Source organism: Microtus ochrogaster, chromosome 19, assembly GCF_000317375.1.
Source record: "Microtus ochrogaster isolate Prairie Vole_2 chromosome 19, MicOch1.0, whole genome shotgun sequence".
NCBI classification, from domain to species: Eukaryota; Metazoa; Chordata; class Mammalia; order Rodentia; family Cricetidae; genus Microtus; species Microtus ochrogaster.
In genome coordinates this window covers 48766541-48786378 of record NC_022021.1, presented here as the reverse complement: position 1 = coordinate 48786378, position 19838 = coordinate 48766541, and the positions used below count along the sequence as shown (strand labels likewise).

Here is a 19838-nt window from a genome sequence, read left to right as displayed (position 1 = left end):
CCCCTGCCCCAGCCTGCACTCTGTGGAGTTAGCTTCCCCTACACTAGCTTGTACTCCCAGCACCAAAGACATACTAAGAAAGAGGCAAAGGACAAATAGACTTTGTGTGCAGAAGTGAAGGAAACTTTAGTTTTTGTCTTAGGCATTTTAAAGATTCACCTGTGAATTCTGCAGTGGATTTAACTGCTGAACTGTTTTAGTTGGTGCAGGAAAGCATGGCTAAGACCTGCAGTGCAGGGTAAAAACATTCACAAGCACACAGGATGGAAAGCAAGTTGCAGAGTCGCAGGTCACATCCAAAAGGCTTCCCACTTGGTTGTAACATCTTCCTTTTTTAAAAAATAGATACCAACAGAAAAGTTACAAAACTTGAGTAAGTTGGGAGATTAACTGGGGACTTGCTGAGTGTCCCTAGTCACCTGTGCTGTTTGCTGGCAGCCAGTATAGGCTGGGCTACATCGAGGCTTGACACGTGGGTTTCTGCACAGCCTTATCTTTTCCTAGCTGACAAGGCCAACTGGACGGGAGCATCTCAAGGGTCCTTGTTCCAGAGCTTGCTCGCCTTTCTCTCGTGGGTCGTGACACTCCTTTGCCTTTCCACAGATGCTGCTTCACACAGCTCTGGGTTTGGCCAGTGTTTGTTTCCCGAGGGATAGGGTGGGCATAACCTTCTAGTTCTAGTCTGGGAATGTTGAGGTTGGTTAAGGGAAACACAAAGTCGAATTATTACTGTTTTTACCTGAATTTGTTTCCTGTATTGGGAAGCATGCACTTGGCTTTGAGAACCTGCTGCGTCTGTCCTTTGGTTTCACCTGGGATCTCATTCCCAGCTCAGCTTCTCCACCTGAAAAGTAGACCCTGTGACATTTACCTCATAGCGGTCGGAGACTTGGAGTCAGCTTGTGAGCTGGTCTGCACGTGTGAGAAGGGCTGCTCCTTCCCTGTTCTCCCCTCAGGAAATGGAAACCCAAAATGGGCTTTGTGTTGCCAACAGGAAAAGCCTTCCTCTTTTTTTTAAATAGGCAAAACTACAGACCCAAAGTTCCACGTCTTAGGGAGGGGAGGAGGATGTAGACTCAGCTGAGCCCAGTGTTGACACTGGGCAGTTCTGGGGTAGCCCCACCCCCCCCAGAAATCTGCAGTTGTATTTTAACTGAAGACAGCACCTTAGTCTGTTCTGTGTTGTGTGCATGTGTGGTATAGCTGGTGGGCGGTGGGTTATGAGATCTCAATCTTGTGCTCAGAGTGTGTGGCAGGATATGGCTCCTAGTCCCTCCTCAGTGGGTTTGTAGGGAAGACACAGCAGGGGCTGAGGTCCTGGGCAGAGGACAGCAGCTGTGTCTCTCCTGGGTTATGGGCACTGGCTGTGTGTGCTAGCCAGCACTAAGAGGGTGGCCAGTGAAGGTGAAAAACTGAGTTGAAATTTAATTTATTGATTGTTTTGTGGAGTTGGGAATCAAGCTGAGCACCTTGAGCATGCCAGGCAGATACTCCTCTAGTGAGCACCCTCCTGAGCTCTTATTTAATTTTAGTTAAAATTTAAATGGCCTTGTGCTTGGACAGTGCTGACTTTGTGCAGCTCAGCGTTCCGTTTGAAATAGTGTGATTCAGTAAGTTGCTGAAATAAATTGAAACTCAACAGCAGTAAAAACTGTTGCTCAGCAAGTTGCTATGGAGAAAGCACTAGAATCCATGCTTCTGAGTTTCCAGTACAAATCTTTTATGAAAGGCTGATGATTTCATGACTCGAGCAGCGTGGAGTCGGAGAGTGTAACGGAGCGACTCTGAGGGTTGGAGCACTGCTGGTTCAGCATGCGAAAGATGTGATGCCTGTTGGTATTTTACCCTGGGTCACCGATAGCCTCAGCTTCCCAGTCCCATCTCCCAGCAGCTCCTGCGCACAGCATTCTTGGAGGCTAGCGAGCCCTGCACTTTCTTCTTTGACTTTCTGGATGACAACCACAAATGGGCACTATTACTTGTGTTTTACAGACACAGGCACAGTCTAGATTGGCTAACATGGTCTGGCAGAGAGCTCTGCACTTGGGCATACACAGGTCAGTGCTGTTGATGAGGGAGTTAGCTTCCTCCAGGCTAAGGATTTAACTAGACACTGGGCAAACCGGAAGATAAGTTCATAAGGGACCGTTACTGTTCCTCTTCCGAGGAGTCCCTTTCCTAATGAAAACGGGTGTGTTCAGACCCTGCCTGTGGCTCCTCTTATGTGGGTACCTGACTGCAGGGGACAGAGGAAACACTTCAGGACTGGATCTTGCTTCCCAGAATATCTTAGGGTCGATGGAAGGTGCTGACTTGCAGACTTGACTTCCACTGGAAAAGCTGGGTATCCTGCACTCCTCAACAGCTCGTTTTAACGAGATGAGGGAAAGTTTGGAGAGACTCTTAGATCTTGTCCAAAAATCACCTAAGAAGTGGTAAAACTGGGCTCAGGCTCCTTGCTTGGCAAGTCCATATGATTCATCAGTGCTTCCCAGAGAGGATGTGGGAGCATTTGAGTGCAGAGCCAGAGGCATGATTTGGTGACATGGCAGAGGCAAGAGGTATGGTGAAGTGTAAGAAGAGTATTTTGGTCACAGGTGTCTTCTCTAAATCTAAGCAGCATTTTAAGAAGAGAGAAACAACTATGATATGGCGTCCAAATGTGAAACAGGCACTTGGCATGGTCTGGGAAATAGAAAGGAATTCTGAGTGTAGCTACCAGTCTCCTTATGAGTCAGTCACCAGAGACTAGTGTGTACACAGAAGCAGGATGGCTAGAAGGAATTGTTACTGGCCCTGCTGACCTACACCTGCTGCCCTTCAGGATGCTCCCAGAAGGCATGGCGCTAAGCGAAGCAGTCCACCCAGAGTGGCACAGCCGGTAGGGGCAGGCTGTCAGGGCAGCCCAGGCCTACTCGTCAGCTAGGGTTGCCAGAGAGGTGAGGTTGACAGGAGCAGTACCTGTGAGTCCTGGGCTCTGGCTCCTTGGAGAGAGGCCAGATGCGGCCATGCCTGCCTGGCTTAGAGGGCAGGACTCTGAATGCAACTTCCCACAGATCCAGCGCACGACCTGGTGCTGTGCTCTGCTACTAGAGTGGCCTCCTTCCTTGCTGCCTAGGTTACAGATGGCCCTTCAGAGCATTTATGCCCGTTCATTTAGTCATTGCTTTTTAAGAGTGGACCTCAAACTTGCGGCTGTTCTCCTGCCTCAGCCTCCAGTCCCCTCGAATTACAAATCTGAGCCACCATATCTGGCACCAATTTTAAAATAATGATGTATTTGTGAAGTTGATGCATTTTCTTAAACGTGTTAGCTTTGAAGTTAGTCCCATCACCCAGAAATCACCAGGTGACCACAAGTATACATGGCATTCTCTCAGATCCTATAGATGACACTTGGTGCCATCAACAGCAGATTCACTAGAGCCATCTTCTTTTAAACTTTGCTGAATTATTTATCTTGCTTCAGTAAGAGCCGTGCAGTTTCAGATAGAAACACAGGTTTCTAAGAGCTACTGCCAAAGCTCAGAATGTAAAACTGAAGAAACAAGGCACTGATTTCCTCTCTGTGTGCACTGAGACCTTCTGGGTCTTCCTGCCTACTGACGGTTCACAAGGCAGCATTGCTGTGAATTTGGTACATCTACTAGCTTACATTGAGCCCTCACTGAGCCAGCGTCCCAGGCCCTGTTCTTAGGACTACCTGTGTGGATTCTGTGCAGATTCCAAGTTGCTGTCCTGTTGCTTTCATTAGCTTGGCAGGGTCAGCCCTGCTTCCCCGAGGCATCCGTGTATTCTGGGTGGGTTCTGGGTTACCATGCTCTGACCCTGTGTCTGGTTTTTGCCTGCTGTGTGGCCTGTTGGTACTGCACAGCGGCCACTGCCAGTACTTTTGTGTGTAGGGACTAGATGGAGCATTTTTGAAGAGTGGATAAGTTATGGCTGCTGCACTGCCTGATGGGTCGCTTGGCTGGCTTTCCATCTCTGAACAGTGCCGCCACCACCTGTCCTGCCAGGCAGGACCTTGTCTTCTCTGGTCTGAAGATAGATACTAATTGCTCACCTGTCCAGAACACCTCTGTCCAGTGAGGCAGACTTTTCTGGACTCATGCTGTGCGCTGCAGACTTGAAGTTGCCCTGCAGAGTAGGGAGGGGCTCTATTATGTTGCTGGCTTTACCTTCCTGGGGTGGCAGTATCTGATGTCTGTTCATCCTTGGATGCCTTGTTTTGACCCCTGACTTTCCCCTACATTAGTGATATGTTCTTTCTGGTTTTTCTGTGGAGCTGGCAATGAGGTGGTTTTGTCTGTTTTTAATTTTTCCTCTTCGGGGTTGACTGTTTTTATGATACCATTCCTCTTTCCCTACCTGTGCACAGCATATTTCCCCACTGCTCGTCTTAATACTGACTTGCTGTGAATCCTGTGGGAGCAAGCAGACTTTCAGAATGGCAGGTGGACTGGGGATAGGAGGATGATCATTCTGTGCCCTGCAGGTCCCAGATATGGGGCGTTGGAGGTGCAGACTGAGCTTTTTCTTGGGACCTGAACTTGGCTTTGAGTTGTTTCAGCTTTCCAGGGCTCAGTGCTCTTGGCTCCTCCCTGGACTTCCTAGAAGGCCTGGTGGCCTCTTGTTTACAGTCAGCCCCTGGGGACCCAGGCGGCTCCAGGGCTCCTGCACTCAGTCTGTGGTGTAGGGATGCTCCTCCCTGCAGGGTTTCCTTGCCTGGGGCTGCTGTTCCTGTCTGACTGCTGCTGCTTCTTCCAGCCCCAGCCTCAGCAGCAGCTCCTTGGAAGGTGAGCCCTGGCAACTCATCCTGAGCCACACAGCACATTTTGTGTTTCTTGTAGCATGTTGTTTATTCGTTACCCCTCTCCACAAGGAAGCCCCTTCCAGGAGAGCAGAGTGAGAGCAAGGGCTTTGTTTGTCCTCTGCGGTACCTGCCACAGAGTAGGTCCTCACTAAGTAACTGGAGCATACAAGTTGCTTCTGCTTTTGGTTCTGAATATTGGCAGAAATCTTTGGGCCTCTTGGGTTATTTTCTTTTCCTCTCTCTTAATCCCTGCTCTTTCTTTCTATAGTTTTGGTAATTTTCCACCCTGATAGGGTCCCCTTTTTTTCTTACAAGGTTCATCTTGTCATCTTGCATCTCGGCTAGGGGTATGGCTGTAGTGGGGCTGGTGCAGAGTGCATGTCAGTGATGCCATGTGCTCCATGACCAGTGTTGCGCACACAGGAGAGAGCAGCGCTCATGTTCAACCAAGATGCTTCTTTCTGCAAGTCTGAATGCAGCTGCAGAGCTAGCTAGTCTGCAGTTTCTGGTCTCCTTATGGTCTAAGGAGGTTAGGCAGCTGGGCTGTTGGGGTGGGGTCTGATCAGGTGCCTACTCCTACCCAACTCCCTGCTCAGCGCATGGAATTGTGGGATAGGTTTTTAGGGCCCTGGCTTTGCAAGTAGGATGGGGACCATCTGGAATGACTTCCTATAATAGTGACCTGAGAGGAACCAAATCTGAAGGGGCTGCAGAAGGTATCTGCCAAGTCAGAAGGAACACCACCAGCCAGCTTTAAGGTAGAGGCTACGAAAGGTGGGGTGTTGATGGAGATGCAGGCCTAAGGGTGCCCTCTGCTTGATTTTGGTGTGCCATTGGCAAGAGTGGTAAAGCTAGGGTTCTATTAGTGTTTGGGGGGATCAGGATCATAAAAGCAGGAACTTACTGAAAAAAATTTAAAAGAAACTACCCGTCATTCCCCTACTGTTGACCCAAGTGTGTGTGTTTCTATTTTATAGTAGGGCTACTCTTGTAGCAAATGTGCCATTCTGTGCTTGCTTCTTAAAGTTTAGTTCTAGGTCAGCATTTCTTACTGTCATAATTGTAGGTTGTTTTTCCTAATCATTGGGAATCAATATCCCTTTGTGTGGAAGGGTTGCTCTGAGGTGGTATTTCTCAGCGAGGTGGGTGCTTGTTTCTATGTTTGCTCCAGTAGCCATGACATGAAGTGAAACTGAGCTGTGTCCCTCAGATTTAGTGCAGTGGCTCAGTCGTCATCTGGGTGCCAGTCCCACTGCTGGGTTTCCATGTGCTCGGGGCCTGAGCACTGGGGCTGATTTCAACTGGTCCTTCTGTAGGGATTGAGGGGCTGTAGCTATGGCGGCTCTGCCAGCACTGGAAGATTCGCCATGAGGTACCTGCTGTTGAAGCTAAGTTCCTGCTTTGCATTATGAGAAAGAAGCCCGCTGGTGGCTTTAGGGCTTTTGCAGTGTCCTTGGGTTTTCTCTGCCTGGGGTACAGTCTTGGGTCACCGAGGGTGCACATGGGCACCTCTCAAACCCTTGGTTAGACTCTGGAAGGTTCTTGGACATCTGTTTGTTTAAAGTCAGACTGTCAGCATTGGTCACAAAGCTGCAGAGCCCTCCCTCTTCATCCCCTGTGTATACCAGTTGGTATTAACAGGTTAGAGCCTGGAGTCTCCTGATGTGGGAATCTCAATTGAAGAATTGCCCAGATCAGATTAGCCTGTGGGCACGCTGGTGGAAGATTGTTTCCTAGTTAATTATGTGGGAGAGGTGCCCACTGTGGACAAGTCATTCCCTGGGCTGATGATATTCCTGGGCTGTATAAGAAGTCTAGCTAAGCATGATCCTGAGTAAACCAGCAAGCTCCCCTCCCTCTGGCTGCTGAGTTCTGGCTTGATGTGCCTCACTGATAAACTGTGACCTGGAAGTAGGGCCACATAATCTCAGCGTGTTTTATCACAGCAACACTTGACCCTGGCCTCTCTTGGTGCCCCTAGGGAGCAGCTGCTGCTGGAGAGACCTTCCTTCTCTCCTGAGCTTCCTGAGGTCAAGCCCACACACACCTCTGTAGTATAGCTGTCATCCCTCCCCCTGCTTGTGCCTTCCCATTCCTTTCAGAGCCCCCTGTAGAAGACAGGTACCAGAAAGGCTCCTGCAGCTACTCAGAGAGCAGCTAGTGGGAGTTCTCTAAACACCCGTGGGCCCAGTTCCAGGCTACTTCCTTCTACTTGTTTTGAGCCTGCAGTTAAAAAAAGGTGTTTGATAGTATGATTCAAGATTTCCTAATTTGTTTCTGATTCAAAGTTTACTAAATCTGTCCAGATACTAGTTGCCTTGTGTCATAATTAAATAAGTGATTTATAATTAATTCATTAACTATGCTAGCTAATGATGCTTTAAAGAAGATTATCTGCTCTCAGAGTAGTGGAAGCGATTCATTCATTCTCTCATGGATACTTGTACTTCCCATTTTCTTAGCAGTCCATTTCTTCTGGCTAGGAAGGAGGTAACTGCAGCTTAGTACCATGCGAATCAAAGAGAGCTGCAAGACCTTTCCTGTCTGGCTGCTCTGTGTACACCAGTTAACCTACTGTAGTCAACTTTAATTGTTAGCTTCACAGGGGGTGTGTATCAGTTAACTCCAAATATTTTTACCAAGGTGCTGTTTCCTGGCTAAAGTGGTCCCTAAAGGAAAGGATTTTGGTTTCTTAGAAGCTACTGATTTTAAAGTTTTTTTGAGGCTGGGCATGGTGATGCACACCATTAAAGCCAGCACTTGGGAGACAAAGTCAGGTGGATCTGTGTGAGCTTGAGGCCAGCTTGGTTGGCATAGCAAGTTTAAGGTCAACCAGAGCTATGTAATGAGGCCATGTCTGAAACCAACAAGAACAAACTCCCAAACAAAAGCTTTTGAAGACAAAGTTGGAGGAAGGGAGAGAATAATTGATACCTGAGGACTGTTGCCAGTGTTTTGTGTTGGAAAAGACCGGGAAGGGAAATCAGCACTTGAAGTCAAGTACGGTCCTAACATCACTTTCCAGCAGAACTGGGAGCTGATGACTGATGGGCTCTCTAGGTAAAGGAGGCAAGCGTTAACAGTTGTAGAGCTTTGGACCTTTGGGGCCCAAGAGCTGTGTCTAGGCAAGTTGGGAAGCCACAGTGCTAGCAGCTCACAGTTGGTGTGTTAAATGCTGTGGACACATCCAGGGAGGGTCACCCATTAATCTGTGTGTGTTCTTTCTCATTTGCACACACTCTCTTTCTCTTTTCTCTCAGGTTTATCTTATGTCTTATGTATATGAGTATCTTGCCTGCATGGTCTGTACACCATCTGGGTCCAGAAGAAGACATCGAATTTCCTGGACCTGGAGTCCAAATGGTTAGGAGCCTCTATGTGGTGCTAGGTACAGAACCTGAGTCCTTTGCAAGAGCAACAGATGTTCTTCACCCCTGAACCGTATCTTCAGCTCCAACCCTATTTTCTTTCAGTAAAGGCACTGCTGTCACTCAGCATTTGGGTGTTTTCTTTGTCCCTTCTTCCTGTGGCTGTGGTGTCTAAGCCATGCCGTGACTGCCTCTGCTGCACATTTCCTTGTGTCCTTTACTCGATGCAGTGCAGCTGCCTGCCTAGGCTTGAGAAGAAGAGCGGCACCTTAGGACAGCTTAGGAGTTGTGCTGGTTGGGGGTGGAGAGCCCAAGCCAGAAGCTCTGGGACTTGTGGAGTAGAGAAGGAACCAGCTTTGCCAGGGAGGAGCAGGAGGAAGGCATAGGAACCAGGAGCCCAAGGTACCTGCTTCACCTGGCTTGGATTTGCAAAGATTGTTTGGATGCGGCACTTCCATAGTGGAAGCTGTCCTCCCTGGATGGCCATTGTTTTCCCCAGTAGCTGAGTTTGCTATGGAATGATTTGGTTTGGCTTTGTAGCTGTGGTTGCTTCTTCTTACAAACAGCCCAGTGATCTAGGCTTCACGCCCTGATTTGGGTATTAAGGGCAGAAATTGATAGAGCATACAGAAGAGACATGAGAAAATCTGTTATGTTTTCTCTCTGTGTTCTAAGGTGGTGTCATGTAGTCCAGGCTCGATTCAACTCTCCCTTCTCATGCTCTGTCTTAAGTGCTGGGATTATAGATGTGCGCTGTTGGAGGGAGGCCACTTGTTGGTTCTCAACTGCTCAACCCTGAAATAGTCACACAGAAACTATATTATCTAAATTACTGCTTGACCCATTTGCTCTAGCTTCTTATTTTCTAACTCTTACATCTTGATTTAACCCATTTCCCCTAATCTGTGCATCATGAGGTCATGGCCTACCAGCAAAATTTCAGCATGTCTGCCTGTCCCCGGTGGCAGCTCCATGGCTTCTTCCTGACTCTACCCTTCTTTCTCCCAGCATTCAGTTTAGCTTTCCCCACCTAGCTCTGTTCCCCTATAGCTCTGCTATAGGCCCAAAGCAGTTCCTGTATTAACCAGTGATATCCGCAGCATACAGAGGGGAATCTCACTCACATCAGTGGGCCACCACACTGAGCCTGCCATTATCCTTGAATGGATCTGGACTTTCAGGAAATTGATTATAGACAAAAACTATCTTTTTTTTTTTATGAACTTTAATTTTCAGTAGAAAATACACAACAAAAGTCAGCTCTCTAGTATTCTCATGCTGAAAACTAAAAGCTCACCAAGAAGCCTTTGGTCTGGCCAGTTCTGCCCTCTTCAGAACAATCACAGAGTGCCCAGTTCAGGCACTGCAGTGCTCAGTGCAGTCCCTGTCCTCAATGGAATTGGAGCTGTGCCTGGCCTCTGGGCCAGATGTCATGGTTGGTATCTCAGAGACAAACATGGTCCCCTTGGTTTCAATGCTCCTTTTCTATACTGTAACAAGAGCAAATGGAGTACAGAACTCAAGATGCTCAGGGAACCCAGCAGGTGTAGTGGTGGCAATCACTTCCCAGGTACTGGTGAGGAGGACTGAGGCCTGCTGACCTGCTTTCCCAGGTCACGCAGCCTGGCAGTTGGCGAGTGGCAGGCCCAGCGTCTGAAGACGAGGTTCTGACAGTGAACACACAGGCCTCTAGCACACCGCTTTGCATTTCCTTCTCTGCACCCGGGAGGCTCCAGGATCTAGGAGTGGACGTAGAGCCCACCAGCATTCCAGGCCGTCTGAAACCAAGAGGTTGCTCAGCGCTGTCCCTTAGGTGGCAGCTGCTCGCCTACCTGCACAGGGGTGACTTTCCTCACTGGGCAGTGCTGACCACAGGCCTGCTGGACAGCAGAGGATTAGCATTGACTCCCACTGGCTGTGGGATGCTACCTCCATGGCCCAGGAGGGCTGGAACAGATCTGTTTCCCATGTCTGTTAACAGCTGCTGTCAGTCGTCAGGCGTCCTCCCTCACTGACTCATTCATGGTGCCGTGGTGACCTTGCTTCCTTCCAGGAAAGGCCAACAGGAGGTTTGGCTTTTTGTTGGACCCCTTTGTCTTAGTTACAGTTTCTTTTGCTTTGCAGAGACACCATGACCAAGGCAACTCTTATAAAGAAAAACATTTAACTGGGGCTGGTGTACAGTTTCAGAGGTTGGTCTAGTCTATTGTTGTCATGGCGGAAAGCATGGCAGTTTGCAGGCAGACATGATGCTGGAGAAGGAACTGAGAGCTCTCCATACGGTTCAGTAGGCAGCCAGAGGTGAATTGGCTTGAACTCCTGAGACCTCAAAGCCACCCCTTAGTGGCACACTTCTTCCAACAAGGCTACACCTCTTAATAGGTCCACTTCCTATGGACCAAGTATTCAAACCCATGAGTCTATGGGGGATTTCTATTCAGACCACCACACCCTCATCTCAGAGGAGCTGAGGCAGTCCAGCAACAGTGTCCTGTTCGGAGATCAAAGCACACGTTCTTGACTGACTTTTTCCCAGAGCAGTGGTAATGTTTGCATCTCATTTGCCATGATTTCAGACAGACAGAGTGCCTGTTCTTTTCACTGTTAGAACCGCAGCACTGGAATCAGGACACCTGTGTTCTGCAGGGCACCACTTCTTGCTCGGGCACCTGGGTAGGTTGTGGCCTTTTTTACCTTGGAGAAATGCTGGTCATTCCCTCTTGGCCCTGGATGAGTGATCAGACATCTGACCATACTCTTTTACTGGTGGGGTGCCTGCTGTAGACCAGAGGACTTGTCCAGCTGTCCTCTCTGGAGTATCAGGGACAGTCACCTGAGGGAGGAAGCCCGACACTTGAGGCCTTGGGAGCAGAAAGGTGACTTTCATTCTGTTGATATTTCAGACACAGCTTAAAGAAGGTTGATTGTATATGCTGCTTTGCTAGTGAAGACTTGAGTCACGTTTTGGCCATTGAACCTCTCTGTTTACAAGATGTGTGAGTGTAGCCAGCCTGGGAAGTATGCATGAGTTTTTCATGAGTTAGCCTTAGTGTTCTGCTGTGACTTTGGGCCATTCATTTAATTATCTTCTCTGTCTCTGTACCTTGCTCTCATTCTGTGAACACTACTGGTCTCATCCGGAGCTGCTGAGACCTGGGGCTGTTGGGCTCCTGGGGATGGATGTTCATGAATCTTTTCTGTCTCAGGCTGTGGGTGTTGCCTATCATGAGGTATCCTGTGTGATTCAGGATGCCTTGCTGGGGTCTGCTCCTTTGGCTGGCTGCTGTGCTGCACTGTGTTCATTGGAAACTGCCTTTGCTATGAGTGTACCTCTCAAACTCACATCGTTTTGAATACATCTTTAAAGGCTAGTCCTCAGTATGCTGATGTCTGGAATTGACAGGAGTTCATCTGTGAAGCTGAACCATCCTTTGAGCTCTCATGTACTTCAAAGTTTTCATTCTGTATTTTCATAGAAAAGAAACTCGGGGCTGGAAAGATGCCTCAGCAGTTAGGAGTACTGGCTGTTCTTCCAGAGGACCTGTGCTTGATTCTGTATTTTCATAGAAAAGAAACTCGGGGCTAGAAAGATGCCTCAGCAGTTAGGAGTACTGGAGTCTTCCAGAGGACCTGTGCTTGATTCTCAGCTCGCTGCTGTCTGTAACTCTAGTTCCCGGAGATCTGATATCCTCTTAATGGCCCCTGAGAGTACCATGTGTACAAGTGGTACGCAGACATGCCTGCAAACAGAACTCCCATACACATTAAATAAATAATAATAAAAATTAAATAAGCTAGATTTTTTCTAGAGTTTAATTTTTATTTTATGTGTATGGTGGTTTGCTGTATGTCTGTGTACCATGGGTGTACCTTTGGAGACCAGAAGAGGTCATCAGGTCCTCTAGAATTAGATTGACAAAGGATTGTGAGCCACCATGTGGGTGCTGGAAATCGAACCTGGGGTCCTCTGTAAGAGCAGCAAGTGCTCTTAACCACTGAGACATCACTCCAATCCCAGAAACTAGATTCTGAGTAGCTCCAAATATGTTTTCACCTGTAGCAAAAGGTAGCATTCTGTTTAATTGTAACTCTCTTGTTTTTCTTTTTTATTCACCAGACTTCATGAGGAGATAATTGACTTCTATAACTTCATGTCCCCTTGTCCTGAAGAAGCAGCCATGAGAAGGGAAGTGGTGAAACGGATTGAAACTGTGGTAAAAGACCTCTGGCCAACAGCTGATGTGGGTCTCCTTTGTGTTACCTCACACATACCGTCAATGTGAATGCCCTCTAGTTGTTTTGCCAGCTGTGTCCACTCACATCCATGCTTCCCATTACTCTGCATATAGTGGCTCTCGAGGCACAATCCTGGGTAGCACCTGGGAGCTGTTTAGAAAAGCATTTTCCACTGCACTGCTGAATCATACTCTGGAGTGGTCCAGCCATTGGTTAGCTCACCAGTGCACAGTTGGTTGAGGACCTAAATTAGCTTGAGAAATTAATTCATATTTATATTTTCATTTTCATTTATCCTCTCTCCCTCATTCTTGTTTTAAAATCTCCTTAAGGTTAGAAATCTCACTCCTGCCCCACCCCCTGCAGTCACTGCATTTTGCAGCATATAACTTGTTTTATTAGAAATTGCAAGTCCATGGGGCTGGAGAGATGGCTCAGTGGTTAAGAGCATTGCCTGTTCTTCCAAAGGTCCTGAGTTCAAACCCCAGCAACCACATGGTGGCTCACAACCATCTGTAATGAGGTCTGGTGCCCTCTTCTGGCCTGCAGACAGAATATTGTATACATAATTAAATAAATAAATAAAGAAATTGCAAGTCCAAATGGAGCATGGTGGTGTATGCCTTTAGTTCCAGCACCCAGGAGGCAAAGCCTGTGAGTTCGAGGCTAGCTTGTTCTGCATAGTAAGTTCCAGGACAGCCAGAGCTACATAGAGAGACTCTGTCTCTAAAAAACCAACACAAGACAGTGTTTTATAGTACCTCACTTTCACATGGATGAGTAAGTATCTGTGGAAATGAGGTACTTGGTTGTAGTTGTGCAGACACCCTGCAGTATGCCACCTGACTGGGCAGCTAATAACTGTGCCTGGATTTTGATACATACATAAACGGATTTTTTAGTTTGTAGCATTCCACCTGCTGCCTCCCCTATCCAAGCTGGTTTGTTGTTTATTCATGTTATGCAAGGTGGGAGCCTGCTGACTCGAATGTGGGGTATTTTCTTTCAGGTGCAGATATTTGGCAGCTTTAGTACAGGTCTCTATCTTCCAACAAGGTGAGTACCACTCAGATGACTATGTGCTTTAGTATTTATTGGGTAGATGGTTCTGTGTGTATCTGAGGCTCCAATAGTCAGCTGGAGAAGGATTGTGGAGCACAGAGGGATGCTAGGCAGAAAGTGAATTTTAGATTATTATTATTATTAAGGTATCAAATTGCTTGATTGGCTTTTTTCATCTTGCATTTAATTTTTTATGGAATAGAAATGTTGGGCATTAGAGACAGATGAATGGGAACTGCCTTAGTCTCCTGCTAATGTAATACCATAAATACCATAGTCTGGCTGAATTGTAGACACTGTCTCAGTCTCCTGATACTGTAACATAGTAACCACAGTCTGGTTGAACTGTCAACACCGCCTTAGTCTCCTGATACTGTAACATAGTAACCACAGTCTGGCCGAATTGTAAACATTGTCTTCAATCTCCTGATACTGTAACATAGTAACCACAGTCTGGCCAAATCAGCTACACTGCCTTAGTATCCTGATACTGTAACATAGTAACCACAGGTTGGCTGAATTGTAAACAATAGAAGCTTATTTGGTTCTCTGTTCTGCTGACTGTAAAGTCCAAGATTCAGAGGCCACAACTGGATCAAACTCTTCCTTTCTATAACTACCCTACCCATGTATCAGTGGTCTTGATATCACAAAGACAGTGCCCAGAATCTGTTCCCCCTCAGAAAGGTCATCATGTAAGAGTCAGTGACAGTAGCACAGCTGACTGGAAAGTGGTATCTGTTTCACCCCTGTGGTTCTGGGGGCTTTGAGGACCTTTTCAACTCTTGCTTTTCATAGTTACACGAGTTAAGCTATGTTCAGTGCCCAATCCTTAGTGGGATTCTGCCGCTGCCTGGTAGTATAGTGGCCGCATGCTGTGGGGCTGGCCTCCCATGTGTGATGTCACCTCCTGGTAAGGTGTGTTGTGACCAATGTATATTTCTCTTTTGTCCAGTGACATAGACCTGGTTGTCTTTGGAAAGTGGGAACGTCCTCCATTACAGCTGTTGGAACAAGCCCTTCGAAAGCACAACGTGGCTGAGCCATGCTCCATCAAAGTCCTTGACAAAGCTACAGTGAGTATGGAGACCTGACACCTCCACCTGAATAGGAGTTCCCACATAGTGCCAGCATCCTCAGGTCTTTCTGGTCGTTGTTACTGCCTGCATTTAAAGATTGTCCTCTTGTGGTATATACATGCAATTGATCAGCTTCATGCTTAACCAGCTGAGAAGCTGCCCGCCTGTGATAATTGGACTTTTTGACATTTGTGAGATCACCACCCTTGATGCAAAAAGACAAAATTGTGTCCATGTGTGTTCGAGGAGCAAGAGGAAGAAGAGGATAGCTCAGGAGAAACTAGCGTTCCTTGTGCTGTTGTTGGAGTGCAGCTTAGGGATCTGTGTGGCTGTGTGGTTTTCATGTGGGAAAGACAACATGCTAGCTTACATTGCAGGAGGAAAATCAAGAGTTCCTTTTGCTACCCAGAGCTGTGTCTGCATAGGAAAGGGCTCCCATCTTAACAGCTAGAAGGTGAGACTGCATCTAAGGCTTTCCAGCTGCTGCAGGGGTGTGCTCTCTCTACTGATCATCCTCCATAATATTCATGGATTCAGATCTTGGAGTGCAGGGGATTTGTGTGTGGTGCAACCTGTGTGTTTGCTGCAGCTGCTCCAAAACAAGTATGGTAGTGTTGTGGTTTACTGCTTCGTGTGTCTGACCCCTGCCCCAAGTCTACCGAGAAGAAATGGCATTTATGTGTGGTAATGGTTCTTAGGGTGCATGTGCAGGTCAGGCCTTCCCTCGGGAGTCTTCTTTTTCAGGCTCTTGTTCCCCTCTGACTGTCCCACTTGAGAGTCAGCCTGCAGGAGCAGGTGCAGTGGGGACCTGCCGTGAGGACAGTGGAGGGGGACCTTGGACATCTTTTGGGTCTCTAGTGACCACTGACAGAGCCTTTCTCCTTAAAACTGCCCTTGAGGACTGCTGATTCCCTTTGTGAAGAAAGGGAGGGGAATGGCTGTCTGGAGAATGTAGATGCCAAAGCCGCTTTTTAAATTAAATCTTCGCAGGTGCCAATCATAAAGCTCACAGACCAGGAGACTGAAGTTAAAGTCGACATTAGCTTTAACATGGAGACTGGTGTCCGGGCGGCAGAGTTCATCAAGAACTACATGAAGGTACTGCTATTACAGGTTCCGTGTGAGATCCTGTTACTCCTTTCTCATGAATGTTAAAAACCTTGGAATGGGGCATTGGTAGCAATACAGAGGGTTCAGTTATGAGTGCCTTGTAATGGGGTTTCTAGAGGTACTTGAGAAGTACGTAGCTGTTTTTCTGATTTACTTTGAGTAACCACTTCCTAACATTAAGTGTCATTTTAGAGAGCTTTGGGGAAATGTGCTTTCTGTTAGTGCACATCCTTGCTCCCGGCTCAGGGCCACATTCACAAGTTTAGGTTGACATTCCTTCTGTGGGTCCCCTCCCTTTAGAGGCCTCAGTGTTGGGGAATATTATTTTCAGGTGTGTGACTTTTGTTTATACTGCATTTGTTTAACTCTGTGAAGCTGTGTGAAGCTGTGTTACTGTGTCTGTCTAACACACCTGATGGTCCTAATAAAGCCCACCAGCCACAGAGTAAGAGTGAAAGTAAAAAAAGGGAAAAAACCCAGAGGCTTAAATCATCCTAACTACAGGAAAATCAGCTAGAAAGAAGCCAAACTAAGGCCAGGCATTATATTATAATATTATAAGTAATATTAAGCCTCTGTGTGTGATTTATTTGGGAATGGGGTAGCGCCCCCCCCCCTCCCCACGAACAAAGAGCGATAAAAAAGATTGGCTTGGTGCTTGAGCTGGTGCCTTCTGGAGCTCTGACCAGGCCTGTCTGGCTCCCTCCTCTCTGTCTTCCACTTTGTCAGCTCCTCTCCTTTCTCATCTGAGCTCAGCATTTGCACCCGTGCTAACACTGGATCAGCCCCTCTGCACAGGTCCTGGCCTCGCTGCTTTCCCTTGTGCTGCTCACAGCCCGAGTGCGCCTGCTTATTCCTGCGTGCTCGGGATTCTGCTGGCAGTCCTACTGTGTCCCCTGACTGCGTCACTGCTCGAGGGGAAAGGGTGTTCTCATACTCCCTCAGCAAGAGTGAATCCTTCAGCCTTGGAGATGGTTCTTTTTTGGAGGTGGGGGCAAGAGGATGGATGAGCAGTTCTTTCTCTTGTGAAACTTGCTGTCTGCGTCTCTTTAAAAGCAGATCAGCTGACCTGTATGCATCTTCTTGCATTTACAGAAGTACTCGCTACTGCCGTACTTGATTTTAGTGTTGAAACAGTTCCTCCTGCAGAGGGATCTGAACGAGGTCTTCACAGGAGGAATCAGCTCCTACAGCCTCATCTTAATGGCCATCAGCTTCCTGCAGGTGAGCGGACCTTCTGTGAACTTGTTCTCTCAGCGGAAGTGGCGGCCCTCACCACTAGTGAGCAGTTTCCCCCTCCTGCTTCTGTTCTGGCTCAAGGTGTGGCTGTCTTGGTCAGCGTCATTCCTGCATCTTGATTCTGTGGCTGGCTTCTGTCAGGAGATGTCTGTCTGATTTCCAGGAAGCTTTTACTATGTTGGGACTGTGTGAATTGTGTATTTGGACCAAGAGAGCAAGAGCTAGTTGGTTTATTGCTGTATAAACTATACAGAACCCTTTCCATTGGTGCTTATCTGTAATCTGTCCCCAATCACTTTCAGAATGAAGGACGGGCACCAACATGGGGAAAAGATGGAGAAAGTTTCTTCTACGTTTTTCTCATTTTGCTTTTGGAAATAAAAGTCGCTCTAGTTCTGGATGGCCTGGAGCTGACTGTGTAGCCCACGCTGACTTGGACTCATGGCAGTTCTTCTGACACAGCTCCCTAGTGCTGAGATTACATGTGTGAGCCACACTGCCTGCCAAGCCTTTTGTGATTGGTGGTCTTAGTTATGTGTCATCACTGTTTGTTCTGGTGAGTGAAGCATAGGAGAGGCCAGTGACACCAGACCTCCACTCTGTAGTCCAGATGACCTAGAATTCACCATGTGCTCCAGACTGGCCTTAAACTAGTAGCAGTTTTTCTGCCTTAGACACCCAGGTGCTGGAATTATAGTCATGATCTCTTAAATCTGTTAACGATGTCACATATATAAAGTAGTACCTGAGTTAATTAAAATTTTATGACATTTAACGTTTGCTTGAGAAAAAAAAATTCCCGCGTATTTTAGCCCCCCAAGTATATGTCCCATGTATATCAATGATTTTCTTTGCACTGTGCTTGGGGAGGGTTGTCATTTCCAGCGACCTTGCTACCCTACAAGTTAAACCACAATGCTGACTGTGTGTTAGCTTTGACTCCCAGGCTTGTTGCCCCTAAAGCTTATGTCCCCGAAGTGTGACAGCAGAGGAGCTTTTGGTGTTGAGCCTCCCCCCCCACCCCCATTCTGATGTGATGGTGCAGCCTCCCAGGCCACTGTGAGCTAAATGGCTCTGTTTGTGTTTCTTGAGTGCCCCTGATTTGAGGTGACATTTCAGTTATCTTGTAAGGACAGTTGTGATGTGCATGTCACCTCCTGATGCGCTTGTTCCTGGAGTCCTTGCGGCTGTGAGACCTCACAGGGCCATCCAGATGGGATTGCTGTTTCCTCTCCACCTTCTGTGCCTATGTTAGAGCCCACCAGCCTCAGGCTGGACCATCTCACAGTTGCCTGAGGGAAGGAGGCCAGGCCCTGGACTGGACTGACTTTTGAGTGTCTGATTTGATTCAAAGGCAAGGGAATAAAGGCAGACAGACAGACTGCCCTGTTCTTTGGCAGAGGTTCGATCCAGGAACCCAGAGCTCTGATGTCACAGGGGAGCCATGCTTCCTGCTTCAGCCACTGTGCTGCCAGGACTTGTATGTTACTGAGACTTGACCATCGTGTTGTAGAATACAACCTTCGAGTGCTTGGAGTGTGACCAGTGAGACTGCAGGTGCCCGCTCCTTAGTGCTAGCTGCATGTGGGCAGTCACTGGTGCAGAGGAGTTGTCGGGACAGTGGGCGAGGGGCCGTAGGAGGCTTTGGCTTGCTTGCTTGAAGAAAGTGTGGTGATGAGCTCAGCCTGACAGTGGTGTGTCTGGGAGCAGGATGAGTTCCCTGGTTCACGCGAGGTGTGATTCTAGTCAGTGTTGTTCTGCCATCTATTGGTGGCATTTCAGGAGGCTGAGATTACTGTGAAACGGTCACACAGGATATGGAAAACTTACCTACTGTTGGGCAGCATGGGGCTACTCAGGTGTCTGTGTTTGGAAGTCATGGTCTGAGTGACTGACAGGCTGGCAGGTGCAGTGGGGCCTCCTGGACACGGCTCACACTTTCTTGGGGGCTGTTGAGTGGGGACTCTGAATCCCTGGAGAGGCTGCTAGGGACGTGTCTTTAGAATGTATCCCTAGTTCATATGCTTTGTGGCTGTGCTACTTTTACAGTTACATCCAAGAATTGATGCCCGGAGAGCTGACGAAAACCTTGGAATGCTTCTTGTAGAATTTTTTGAACTTTATGGAAGAAATTTTAATTACTTGAAAACTGGTATTAGAATAAAAGAAGGAGGTGCCTATATCGCCAAAGAAGAGATTATGAAAGCCATGACCAGTGGGTACCGACCATCGATGCTGTGCATTGAGGACCCCCTGCTGCCTGGTGAGCTTATTCCCTGTGGCTGGTTTTGTACCCACAGACCTTAGCGGTGACACTGTCAGGAGTCCTTGCTCTAACTGGCTTACTGCATTTTAAACCTCACATTGCGTGAGTGCTGGACTTGGGAAGGTTAATCACTGCGACCTCCAGAAACCATTCATTCACTCCTGGGAAGAAGCACACCAGGAAGGGTGGAGTCTCCCGTCCTGCAGCACTTTCTCCCCCGCTTTCCTGTGTCATCATGAACGTTGCTGTTGTTTCCATGGGGGCTGAGCCAGGGCTCTCCCAGCCTCACTCCCCTTGGCATGTGTAAGGGGGCTTGTATCACCGTGGTAACAGTGGCCTTTAAACCGTTGCCAGTCTGGTAAAATCATGCTGCAGATTCCTGTTTAACTCTGTTCTTTTCAGCTCTGCACATGGCTTATTGAGCACCCCTTAGGTAAGAGTCAGCGAGGGCAGGGGACAGGGTGGCTGTGCTCTGTCCTTTCTCATAGGACTGCAGGCGTGGATGCTGGGTCTGCTGAGCAGGCTCCTCAGTGGATTTTTATCTTAGGGGAACCTGTCCCTCACTGTACCCCTGTGTTAGGGGAACCTGTCCCTCACTGCACCCCTGTGTTAGGGGAACCTGTCCCTCACTGTACTCCTGTGTTAGGGGAACCTGTCCCTCACTG

At 47.9% G+C, this 19838-nt stretch overlaps 1 protein-coding gene across 1 annotated transcript in view; it reads left to right on the top strand.

Annotated features, from left to right (window-relative positions):
* Positions 1–19838, top strand: part of Tent4a (terminal nucleotidyltransferase 4A) — a 34199-nt gene that overhangs the window by 7660 nt on the left and 6701 nt on the right. The window contains exons 4-9 of the mRNA XM_005356693.2: positions 12299–12422; positions 13427–13473; positions 14435–14555; positions 15549–15656; positions 16764–16892; positions 18957–19170. Of these exons, the coding sequence (XP_005356750.2) occupies positions 12299–12422; positions 13427–13473; positions 14435–14555; positions 15549–15656; positions 16764–16892; positions 18957–19170 (743 nt within the window). The remainder of the gene's footprint in view (positions 1–12298; positions 12423–13426; positions 13474–14434; positions 14556–15548; positions 15657–16763; positions 16893–18956; positions 19171–19838) is intronic.